Consider the following 13,573-nt stretch of genomic DNA (forward strand, 5'->3'; position numbering starts at 1 on the left):
GTGCCCACCGTCTGTTGAGTCTTATTTGTGGGCCATGCCTGCTCCCTGTGCTCATCCTCTCTCACTCCATGGCAGGTCTTGGCACCAGGCGTGGGGTCTGTTTACATCATCACTGGTGGTTATCTGGACGTACCTCAATGTACAGTTCCGAAGCCATTTTGGGTCTTTATCATAAGGTGACTGTGGAGAACTTTTAATTGGGAAACTGCTAAGAAATGCCGATCACCTTGTGTCACAACGTGATTCGCATAAGCTAGTGTGAGTGTGAACGGTGCACTCTGTTTACATAACAGTCAAACAAAGACTATGTGCTTCAGGCAGTTAGCAGTAGCGCTAGCAGTAATAATAGGTAATTGCCTTTCTGGTATCTGTTGAAATGGTTATGTGTTTTGCTTTCGTGATATAATCAGGCACTAATTTTCTTAAGGTTTAAGCTTCGATATTTTGTCCACAATCTTCAAAAGCATTTTTATCTTAGAGCTGATTTCATCTACCACAAAGCAGAGAGTCGGTACATTATATTAGACCAATAGGAAACCTGTGAGGTGTGTATTTAATTTTAACAGGACTAATTTAACTTTGTGTAAAACTTAGAGCTGTACCTCACCCACAGCCTAAAACAAACAATAGACAGAGAGAGAGAATCTGTGAGCCCAGCTGATGGTTGATGGTTGATGGGTGTTGGGCTGAGTTTAGGGAGAGGGGGAGGGTTTTAAAGGGAGGGACAGTGTCATCAGGATTGGGGAGGAGAAGATCAACCTGATTCCTCAGGGAATAAGGTGTCTCAACAGCCTTGCAACTCTACTCTCACATGGTAAATTAGCTGGAACCGTCAACACTATACCTTAGTGTTCATTATGGATGAAAAGCGATCAGTTTTATTTCCGGGTTGGAATACTGTCATACCAAAGGTGTGAGGACTTTGGGAAAAGTTTTATGTATAGCTGCAGTCGAGGACCTCAGGTGAGTTTCTGGGATGTCAGACATGTGCTGTCTGTTTGCTAAACTTCATTGTCTCATTTCTGTTAATTGATTTTAGTACGCAGTCAAAATATGTGATTATCTGAAAGGGTGTTGAATGCTTTGTGGAATTTTATACATCTTGTTATTTTGCTGTGGTAAGCATTTCTTTGGGCTAAAGTCAAGCTATTACAAGTGTTGCAGTGCAGCATATGTAACTCCTTGTTACCCTATTTTTTATACAAATATATATTTTTATATAGTTCCTGCTGTTAATCAAGATGCTACAAATTATTAATGTGAAAAAGACCTTAAGTTTGTTCAAGTGTACTTCATAGGTCTCTGTATGTTTTAAATGACAATAGTAAGACATTTTTTGTAGTTGACACAAACCAATACTCTAATAATTATTATATTTATAATAAATAATTATTAATTAAAACCTTTGACTTGTCATTTACAACATGAACAGGAGCTAACCTCTCTTCTGAGTAATCTCAGTCAAAATATGAATACTATTTCTTCCTAAATACACCTAGAAGTATCCCATCCCATCCATCAAGTGATTTTAACATAGTGTGGTCATTAAGAGATTACATATTGTGGTATCACACAGGATATGAAGGTGGGCATCTTGATGATTACAAGAAGGTGGTCACCTTAGAGGGTTAGTTCGTCCAAAATTGTAATTTATTTCCGTCATTAATTACTCACTCTCATGTCGTTCCAAACCTGTAACCTTTTTTTCATCTTCAGAACACAAATGAAGATATTTTTTTGAAATCAGAGAGATTTCTGTTTGTTGACAGCTATGCAACTATCACTTTGACGCTTTGATTCTTGATTCAGTTTGAAAAAAGTGTATAAAGAGATTGTAAAACTAATCCATATAAATTGAGTGGTTTAGTCATTTTTCTGAAGAGACACAATTACTTTATGATGAACAGATTTTATAGGCTTTTATTCACATATAAACATTGATCAGTGAACATAAACAGAAGTTCAAACATACTTGCTTTAATGTACGGGAACAGATCTCATTGGTTTTGGCTGAAGCTCAAATGTGCTGTATAACACATGAGAATGAATCTCTTTGATTCTTGCGGAATCTCAAATGTGCTGTGTAGCACACAAGAATGAATCTCATTGGTTTTGGCTGAAGCTCAAATGTGCTGCGTAGCACATGCAAATTAACCTCACTGGTTCTTGCTGAAGCTCAAACGTGCTGCATAACATGATAATGAATCTCATTGGTTCTTGCAGAAGCTCAAACGGGCTGCATAACATGAGAATGGACCTCAATTGTTCTTGCTGAAGCTCAAATGTGCAGCGCAACACAAGAATGAATCTCATTGGTTCTTACAGAAGCTCAAACGTGCTGCATAATTCAAGTATGAACCTCATTGGTGCTCAAATGTGCTGCGTAACACATGAGAATTAATCTCATTGGTTCTTACAGAAGCTCAAACGTGCAGCGCAACACAAGAATGAATCTCATTGGTTTTTACAGAAGCTCAAACGTGATGCATAATACAAGTATGAACCTCATTGGTGCTCAAATGTGCTGCGTAACACATGAGAATGAATCTCATTGGTTCTTGCAGAACCTCAAACGTGCTGCAGAACATGAGAATGAACCTCACTTGTTCTTGCTGAAGCTCAAACGTGCTGTGTAACACAAGAATGAACCTCATTGGTTCTTGGTGAAGCTGAAACGTGCTGCACAACACAGGAGAATGAACTTCAGGGTGAACTTCTTGCAGAAGCTTAAATTTGTTACACATTTATGTTCTGAAGATGAACAGCTTTGGAATGACATGAGAGTGAACAAATGATGACAGTATTTTTATTTTTGGGTGATCTATCCTTTTAAGTGTCCAGGGCCATTCAAACTGAGAAAGCCATTTGTCTAAACCAGGGTTGTCCAATCCTGATCCTGCAGGGCCACTGTCCTGCAAAGTTTAGCTCCAACCCCAGATAAACACACCTGAACCAGCTAATCAAGGTCTTATTAGGGATACTAGAAACTTCTAGTCAGGTGTGTTGAGGAAAGTTGGAGCTAAACTCTACAGGACAGTGGACACCCCTGGTCTAAACTATCCTTTCTCAGAAGACCCCTATAATTTAGACAATTCCCGCCGTGGCATTATAGGCGTGGACATTAGGGAATTTTTTTGAGGTCCTCATATCCATGACAGATTGGGACTACTGACACAAAAATGTTCAGCGCAATAATTTAAATGTCAGTGTCATATACAGTATAAAATATACAGGTGTGCACTGAATGCTTAACTTTAAACAAAAAATAGCTGCATTAGTCATAATCTTATTCATGTTCAAAAATATTTTGGGAGGACGTAACATTACCGTTATGCTTTAGTACAGTTGAAATGGCTGCTCTGTTGAAAATTACACATTCATGGGCATGTTGATGCTTGGCTCTGGCCACAACTTTCGCAAACAATAAACCAACAGCAAAAGCTAGTGTAATCCTGTAGTAATCCATGTGCCACAAAGCATTAAACATGCAGGGGAAAGTAATAATAAGTCCTGTAGGATTTGGTAAAAGGGGAATGAAAAATTGCAGTATGGACTACAGATGAAGAGTTCAATTTGTTGGCTTACTAGTGGTTTATATTTCTACATGTTTTAAACATGCTACAGTTTGCTTTGATGTGACTTGAGTCTTGAGTAGTCTTATTGCTTGCTACACTTAAATTTGATTTCGTATTACACAGAAACATTACAAAAGTGCTAGCATGCTAAACTGTTCAGATTATCCTTAAATGTCATTACAAAAAAAAAAAAAAAAAAAAAAAAAAACTGGCAAAGTGAGAACGGATAGTGAAATATGATCTGAGAGTGTGCTGCCTGGCTGAGCGTGTGGCGGCAGGTAGCTGTGAGAGTGTAGGCTGGAGGGCAAAACTACACTACATCCTACTGCTAACAGACTAACCTTGGGGGATTTCACAACTTGTACCTGTTTGATTTCAGGAGATTTCAAAAGAGTTAAAATGTATTGTTTCTAAAACATACCCACGCAGAAACACTTGGCTTCCTTATCAGTTTTAGGTTTAACCAGTATGGCACTGATTCATTTTCTGTTAGTGCCTCTATCACACAGTGCATTTTAGGAAATATTGCTCCATACCCCCACCCTCATATATCGAGATTTATGGCAGTTAGAACTGTTCTGTTATCATACATTTACATACAACAGACTGGCGGAGAATAATACTTTAAATAATTATCTCTGCTTGCCTTAAAAAAGTTGTAGTTGTAGTTAAATCAGCGCCATAACAATGTTTTTGGCCCCACTGGAAGTATACTTTCAGCCAGGGTGTTTTAACTAAATAAAAAAGTAAAATACATTTCATTTGAAATAAAAGAAATAAAAGAAAAATCTAATTTAAGGGTTAGTTCACCCCAAAATGAAAACTACCCCATGATTTACTCGCCCCTAAACATCCTAGGTGTATATAACTTTCTTATTTCAGGCAAACCCAATCGGATTTATATTAAAACATGTTTGTGAATGGTGGTCCTGATTTTGAAGTCCATAGAAGTGAATCCATCATAAAAGTAATCCACATGGCTCCAAGCTGTTAATAAAGTCCTTCTGAAGTGAAGTGATGCATTAAAGTAAGAAACATATCCATATATAAAACTTTAAAAACTAAAATAATTAGCTTCCCACAGATGGCCATACCCTGACCTGACGCATAACGAATTGACGACCATGGAAGTGCAGAGGATAGAGCAAAATAAAACACCAGTCACGAATCACAATTCTAAAATGAGAATTGTTAAAGATAAATGGCGGAGGAGCTTGAGTTTGTTGCCCAGCACTATTTGTTTGAACCTGGAGAGGTGTAAAAGCTACTCTTACATCCTATGTCACACATCTGGTCAGGGTCACTCTTTTACGACTTGTGTAGGCTGTCTGCTGGAAGCTATCTTTTTTTAGGATAAAAAGTTTTAAGTAAGGGACAATATACACCCAGCCGGTTTTTATTGCAGAATAAATCCAGACAGAGTGATCAGGACCCTGACGCGAAGCGGGACATTATCCCGCTTATTACACGGCTACTTGTCTCAGGTAAATTAGACACAAAATATTGTCTTGAGTTTAAATATTTTATTAGCTATTAGAAAAACAAGAAGAAAAACAGTTCCAAACTGCTTTAAGCCTTTATCTACTGCTGAATTTTTTTTGTTTTTGTTTTAGCATATATGTTGAAATTAGTGCTGAAAGGGTACTTCATCCATAAATTAAAATTAGCCCATGATCTACTCACCCTCAAGTCATCCTAGGTGTGTATGACATTCTTCGGAGTTATATTTAAAAAGTCCTGGCGAATCCAAGCTTTGGCAGTAGTTGTAGCTCTGTTTTTGAAGTCCATAAAAAATGCATGCACGGCTCTGGGGGCTTCTGAGGCGAATTGCTGCATTTTTGTAAGAAAAATCCGGCCGATCACCTTTTGTGGAAAAAGTGTTGAAAGTGCCTGCTCGCAATTCAAGACTTTTCCTATAAATTGAATATGGAATACAATCAGATAAAATGCCTTTACTAACCCCCTGGAGCCGTGTGGAGCATGTTATTTGATGGGCAGATGCATTTTTATGGACTTCAAAAACAAAGCAACAACTACTGCCATTAAAAAGCTTGGATTAGTCAGGAATTTTTAAATATAACTCTGATTTTATTTGTCTAAAGAAAGAACTTCATATAAACCTAGGATGACTAAAGGGTGATTAAATCAAGGATGAGATGAGTAAAACACCTAGAAATCTTCTTCCATTGTAACCCGTGGTGGTTAAGTGTTTCAGTCACACATTGGCACCAGACTGTCGATGACAGCAGAGTGACACGTTAAGCATATAAGTAGTACCGGTCAAGATAACTTGTAGTACCCGGGTAAGCGGTGTGTTATTCAACTTTGGCGGTTGTTATCTGGGAATAACATACCAGAATATGGACAATTGTCTTACAAAAATACATAGTTTTGCTTTAGAAGGCCTTTAAAAAAAACCTGGAGCCTTATGGATTATTTTTATGATGGATGGATGGATGGATGGATGGATGGATGGATGGATGCACTTTTTTGGGCTTCAAATTCAGGACCACCATTCACTACCATTATGGAACTTGGGAGAGCCTTGATATTTTTAAAATAACTCAGATTGTGTTCATCTGAAAGAAGGTATTCTTATACACCTCGCATATTTGGGTGCAAAAAACTAAAATACTAAAATCTAAACTAGAGTTTAATGACTCCAAAACTAAACTAAAATAAACATGGCATCTGTAATAACTATAATATAACTATCATTTTTTAATAAAGAATATATTGTAAAGGTGTCCATTTTAGGTGTAAGTTTCATTTTAAACAGGTCTGGGTTGATCAGTGTCAGATAATCAGTGTCAGATACCCCCCAAATATATAAATCTGGTGTCTGCTTTAAATAGTGTTCCAGTGCACTTCATAGGTTACCATGTCCCATTTCCATATGCTAATTTACTTGACTTTAGTTAAAAAGACTGGCCTACCATGTGAAAATGTATCACCTAGTTTAAAGAGTTCTAGTGCTCTTCTCACGGTTAAACAATGTAATGTAGCTTGTCAAGACATGCCAAAACAGGAGAATAAATACCTGACTATGGTTTTTTACAAGGTGAAACGGACAATGAGATGAGTGCGTGTGTGAATGTGTCCCTGTTTTGTTCTTTTGGGGTTCAGTATGTGTTTATATAATGGTCATTGCAATATTACTTTGCCATATCAGAGACCATGTATTGGCACAGCGTGGTCTACTTGTCAGAAAAATAAGGAGTTTTAAACATCTTTTTTCCTTCTCTTCAGGTCTGCGGGTCCATGTTGAGACGGTGAGGATGGCTTTCACAGTCACAGCCATAATTCTCTTTGTCTTAACAGTCCTAGGAATGTTAACCAGATGTCAGGGGATCCTGGTTAAAGACAACTCTCTGCTGAGGTTCACCCATCATTTGTATAATGTGAGCATTTATGAGAACTCTGCCCCCAGGACCTATGTGGAAAGCCCAGTCCGAATGGGCATCATACTATCTGATACCTTCTGGGACATTAAGTATAAGGTTGTCTCTGGTGATGATGATGGCTTTTTCAAAGCCGATGAGGAAACCATAGGAGATTTCTGTTTTCTGAGAATCAAAACCAGAAGCAGTAACTCAGCAGTGCTAAACAGAGAGGTACGAGACATTTACACTCTTACTGTTGAGGCTACAGAAAGTACCTATGAGAACCATGCTAGAACAAAGGTATCGATCCAGGTGCTTGACACAAATGATCTGAAACCCCTCTTTTACCCTGCCTCTTATCATGTGCTAATCAAAGAGGACACACCGATCAAGTCCAGCCTGGTGAAAGTGAGTGCAACGGATGCTGATATTGGCAGCAATGCTGACTTTTATTACTCATTCACCACTAGATCACACCCATTTGCTGTGGATCCTTTCACGGGGACCGTTATGCTTGTCAAAAGACTCGATGCCAGTCAGAGAGACCGGTATGATTTAACAGTGCTGGCAGAGGACAGGACAAAGAAAATTTCTGGTGTGCAGAAGTTTGGAAATGTAGCAACAGTTGTTGTGACCATACAAAAGGTGACACAAAACTTTACCCTAATTGTACCCACTAGTCCACAAACTGGTGATGACAAAATAAGTGTGAACATCAATATGGAACCCAAAGACAAAGAGAAAGTGGCGTCTTTAAGTGTGGTTGATGGGGATTCACTAAAGTGCTTTCAGATTATCCCATCAATTTTGCATGATGGTGGTTTTCAGCTTGTCTCAACAAAATGGATTGACTGGTCACAAAACCCATTTGGACTAAACATTTCCCTGCAGGCCAAAGACAGAAGTAGCCCTACTCTGAAAACACCAATAGAAACGGTGCATATCCCTCCTCCTCAAGTTAAACCCTTGACATTTGAACAAGAACTCTATTACGTCACCCTTAGTGAATTTTCTCCACCGAAAAGCCATGTGGTTCGAGTATCTGTAGGTTTGAGTTTCAAAAATGTAACCTTCAGCATCAAAGAAAACCCAGATAGCTATACATTCCAAATCAGTGCCAAAACTGGTGTAATTGTAACTTCTCAGTCACTCGATTTTGAAAAACACTCTCATTATGAGTTTGATGTTACTGCAAATGATGGAGAAGCAGTTACCCGTGTCGTTGTGGATATAATTGATGAAAATGATAATGCCCCTAGGTTCACATTGCCATCATACCAGGCTTCTTTGGCTGAAAATGTCCCAATCGGGACAAGCATCTTAGCTGTCTCTGCTATTGATGTGGACAAAGATAACAATGGTTTTGTCACCTACGCTATAGCAAACACAAGTCCTGTTCCTTTCATTATTGACCCACTGACTGGTGTGATTTCAACTTCTCAGGAGTTTGATTATGAGCTCATGAAGAGGTGGTACCACCTGAGAATATGGGCCTCTGATAGCGGAAGCCCTTTTAACCGAGTGAGTGAATGCTCTGCAACCATCACCATGACCAACATCAACGACAACACTCCAGTGTTTGAGCGGGTGGCATGCAATGCCTCTATACCCCGAGACTTTGCTGTGGGGGAAAGTATTACAGAGATGTCAGCACTCGATCTGGATGAGTTGCAGCAGATCAAATACAGGATTGAATCTGGGAATGAGGACGGACTGTTTGCAATTGACTCTGTTTCTGGCACCATTAAACTTTCTAGGGCTATTCCCTCAAATTATGAAGATGATCATTTATACATACTTAAAATAACAGCAACAGATGGAAAATATAGTGCCGATCCCAATACCATGACCGTACGTATCACAAGCAAGGGCGAAGGTGCCACCACTTATTGTGAGGAGACCGGAATTACTAGGCATTTGACAGAGAAGCTTATTGAGTCATTTAAGCCATCTCTAACGGTCAAAGAAGACGAGTCTATCTCAGATGTTCATATAATTAACCAGCACTCTCCAAAGTTTATCACAGGGACACCGAGCTCAATTGACATCAGGGAAGACTTTGCTCTTAATATATCTGTGATGCAATTTAATGCCACTGACAATGACTCTAGCTTTAACGGAAAGCTTGTCTATGCCATTTCCAGTGGAAATGAGGATGGATGTTTTACTATCGACATGAACACAGGGGATCTGAAGGTTATTAGTGCTTTGGACAGAGAGCAAAAAGAGTTTTACATTCTCAACATAACTGTGTATGACCTGGGATCTCCACAAATCTCTACGTGGAAGTTTCTTGCTGTTAGTATTCTTGATGCAAATGATAATCCTCCATTATTTTCTCAGCCAAGATATGTCGTGAACATCCCAGAAAACATAGAGGTTGACAAAAGCATCTTCAAAGTCAGTGCAGTTGATTTTGACTTTGATGACAATGGAGCGTTTAAATTTTCATTGTTAACCTTCACCGATTTGTTTAAAATTGATGAAGTTACAGGAGTGGTGAAGGTAATTGGGCCTTTAGACAGAGAGACCTTTAGTAGATATGACCTGACAATTGAGGCCAGAGATCAAGCCAAACTGGACCCACAACTTTTCTCATTTGTAAATCTGGTGGTTGTACTGGAGGACATCAATGACAATCCTCCAAAGTTTGTACCCACAGTCTACAGGATCAAAGTTCCCGAGGACGCTCCTCCAGGCACAGTGCTATTATGGGTTGAAAGCTTTGATTTAGATCTGGAGAGCGGAGGTCTCATAAGCTACAACCTAAAAAACAATGAAGCAGGGACATTTGTCATTGATACATCCACAGGCTGCTTGACTCTGGAGCGAGAACTGGACTTTGAAAGGCAGCCGGCTTATAATCTAACTGTTCGTGCTGTAGACCATGGAAAGCCGCGATCTTTATCCTCTTCATGTTTCATTGAGGTTGAAGTGTTAGATGTCAACGAAAACCTGAACCGGCCCCTCTTCACCCTTTTTGTGCATAACGCAGCTGTTATGGAGGATGCTGCTGTAGGGACTTCAGTCTTGACACTAACGGCTATAGATAACGACCTAGGACGAGATGGAGTAGTCAGATACTACATCCATGATGGCTCAGGGCTTGGCGTCTTCACGATTGATGAAGAAACAGGTATGTTTTGTGATTACCATATTTCAAGTTTGTCTCACATGATTTACCTAGATATGAAAATGCTTCATGGATATTACTGACCTCTTTTACCTGCCTTCAGCATTTTGGGTCAACACTGCATGTTCAAACATTTACAGATCATTCCTTATGCATACCAAACATATGTAAAGACAACATGATACATGGCTTTCTCTTGCATATGTTTTATTGGGTTGAGTTTAGCAATACTTGTGTACATTGGGTTATGAATTGATTTCAGAATTTAAAATGAGAAAACAAATAAAAATAATTTAACGTTTTATAAGAAGACTAGCACACATTTAATGTTAAATGTTTCAGTGCAATATATTGCTTTTCTTATCACTTAGTGATTCTGGATAATTACTTTTTGCAGGTGTTATTCGGACCGCAGGCCTTATGGATCGTGAGGCTGTTCCACACTATTGGCTGACAGTTTATGCAAAAGATCTGGGAAATGTACCACTGTTATCCTGGACTGAGGTCTACATTGAAGTTTTGGATATTAATGACAATCCCCCTGAGCTGTCCCAGCCTGTCTACTTTGGCTCAGTGCAAGAGAATTTGCCAAAGGACAAATCTGTACTAAAAGTATCTGCCACAGACATGGACAAATCCTCCGAGGGGAAGCTTGTTTTCCAGATCCTTGATTCTCAACGCACATATTTCGCCATAGACACAAAAACAGGTAAACTCTTTACCTAAAATGGTCGGTCAAAAAGTACTTGTTCATCAGTTTTGACATTAATGATTCATGTCATGCGATAATGCAGCCTTTGATGGATTGATTAAACATGTCTAGGCACACGTTTTATATAAGGGTGGTATGCCTTGTGAAGGGCACAATGAATAGGACCTCTAATTACTGTGAATACTGTGATCAGTGTGTCATTTTGTGTCAAGGGTGAGGATAGTTGTTTAACAGGCCCACAGAGTCACACAATCACAAAACGCAAATTCTGACCCTTATGCAGCAGCTTAACCTAGCCTTTGAACAGTAACTATGAAAATTAGAACCGCATTAACCAGCGTTGCAAGCTTGCACTTGCTAGTCTTTTTGTTGTTTTATCTGCCCCACCCTGAGCTAATAGACAAGGGTTACAAAAAAGACAGGGGGTTGGGTTGTATTATATGAAGGATCTGTCACACTGAAATGCTTATTTGTAGATGTTTTATACCGGTCCAAATTTTTTAGATGAGTTCTCATTTCCATTGTTAAAGGGCTAATGGGTTTGGTTGAAAGCTTGAGGCAAAAAACTTCTTTTAGTTTGAACCATTAATCTTAAAAGAGACAGATCTCCTTGAATACTGAATGTGTATAGAATGCTAAATGATTATAAAAGTGGAATATAACCAATGCTACAGCTCATGCGCCTAATCAGTTGCAGAGACAGAAACAAATAACACTTTGTTACAGTTTAGCCCTCTTCTCCCAGGGCTAAAGGGACTAGCGTTTTTGGCACATTTAGATGACTAGATGACTAATCACTAGTATGAACGCTGACAAAGCTAACCGCCTTAACAGCTTAGCACCACAAAACCGTAGAATTGATTGCTATTGATATGAACCATTTCTAGAGTGACTAAGTAAGACAAATCATTCTTAGGTGGGTTGGAAACAGAGTTTACATTATCAAAAGCCAAGTGCTCTATAGGGGAGATTAAGAAACGAGAATAGAGACACAAATGGTTCTTTTGTAATATTTTGAATGCTAAAAGTGCTAAAGACATTTAGGAAAAAAAGAAAAAGACAAAAAATCTATGCTTTTACCTGCTGTCCAATGCACAATAAGGCAGACTTTCCACAGGTGGGCATTAATGCCAAAACCACACTTTAAGGATCACCTGCCTAAATACAGGCTGTCATAAAAGCCCAGCAGGGTTTGTTTTGAGTGCTGCACATGTTGATAGATGTTGGGTCCCTGCCAGTCCTCTTGCACTAAAATGACACTCTCAAGTGTTTATTACGGTATGTGGTAAACCATTGTCACTAGTGCATTTTGTCCACCCTTAGTCTGAAATCAGCTAAGTAATAAAGCACACTTAACCAAGCCCCTATAACGGTCAGTTGTAAAAAAGCTGTCTAAAAACCTTTTATTTTCCTTTTCATAACACTGCTTTTTGTACTTCTTAACCACGGCTCATTTTCTGTCAGTTCCTTGGCAACTGGAAAGTCTGATCTTTTAGTATATATCAGGTATGGCTAAATCCACATTGACACGGATGTGAAAAATAACTGTTGTTCCCACGGCTTGTATACCACAGGCTGACCTAGTATAAACTGTGGAACAAAACAAATAAAGCTTGAAAAACAAACCTGTGAGAAGGGAAAGTAAAATGGGCAGCCTGGGGTGAATGAACAGGTGTGCCATCCATCTGAGGCCGGTAGCATTGATCAGCGTGTCTGTTCTTCATCTGTATGTTTGTTTAGGTGTGATCAGCACCCTTGCTGCTCTGGACCGGGAACAAAAAGCAGAGCATATCATTGAGGTAGGTTCACTTTCTGTTTACTAGGTCACGAACGAGGCCTGAGCCTTTCTCTGCCTGATTACTGAGAACATGTTGCTGTTTGTATTCCCAGTGTGTGCATCAGTCTTATTTTTTCTTACTCAACTGTTATTTTTTGTTGTGTAATTTTGAAAAATCTTCAGGTATGTCATTTGCCATACAACAATTCATAGTGTCCATGATGCAAGAAGGGGAAAACACTATGTGTATGTGTATAAATTATTTCAAGTCTTCTAAAGCCATGCAAAAACCTTGAGTGGTGAATTATTCTCTTATAATCATCTCCTCTGGAGTGCTGTTAACTTGAGATCCACTGAGACTACTGAGTGATTGTTGAATCTGTGAACCAGATCCATCCAATATGATAACGAATCCATCTTTTGGGCCAGGTCGTTTCAACAAGCAGGTTGATCTGGTTCACAAATAAAACATGATTATTAATCATGTTTTATTTCTGAACTTTTTTTTATGGCACTGTTGTAATTTAAGACATTCATGAAGATTGTTCAGAGTTTGTCCTATAAAAAAGAACAGAACATCATGAAGTACATGATGCAAGTACATTTTTCTGCCATAGAGGTTACAAATATTTGCTCTGGAGATCTGCCCTTAGAAACATGATTTGACCAATAAAAATAAAGAAAAATAAAAAAATCACAACATTGAGGGAAAGTAAAATGGATAAATGGATATGCTGGTGTTGTAAATGCAATAGATGCTACTACTAAATTCTCTGTATTCCAAAATAAAGAATATTGCAGTTATAATAGTTTATATTTAAAATGCTGTATTGTGCATTATTAAATATCTATTTTAATATTTATTTAATGTTTAAGCAAATTTTATTAAGTTATCGTAAGAGCCAGGTTTATTCATTTCTGTTTTGTGTTTGAGTAATTGGTAACACTTTACGTTACGGGTGCACTGATATGCATTAATTCATGCTTAAGTAA

The 13,573-nt window shown here is 38.6% G+C and overlaps 1 protein-coding gene across 1 annotated transcript in view; it reads left to right on the forward strand.

Moving 5' to 3' along the window:
- Window positions 1–754: 754 nt before the first annotated feature.
- Window positions 755–13,573, forward strand: part of fat2 (FAT atypical cadherin 2) — a 69,336-nt gene continuing 56,517 nt past the window's right edge. The window contains exons 1-4 of the mRNA XM_067457807.1: window positions 755–963; window positions 6,825–10,094; window positions 10,489–10,800; window positions 12,544–12,602. Coding sequence (XP_067313908.1) covers window positions 6,854–10,094; window positions 10,489–10,800; window positions 12,544–12,602 — 3,612 coding nt within the window. The 5' untranslated portion in view covers window positions 755–963; window positions 6,825–6,853. The remainder of the gene's footprint in view (window positions 964–6,824; window positions 10,095–10,488; window positions 10,801–12,543; window positions 12,603–13,573) is intronic.

This window comes from Pseudorasbora parva, chromosome 11 (genome assembly GCF_024679245.1).
Source record: "Pseudorasbora parva isolate DD20220531a chromosome 11, ASM2467924v1, whole genome shotgun sequence".
Lineage (NCBI taxonomy): Eukaryota > Metazoa > Chordata > Actinopteri > Cypriniformes > Gobionidae > Pseudorasbora > Pseudorasbora parva.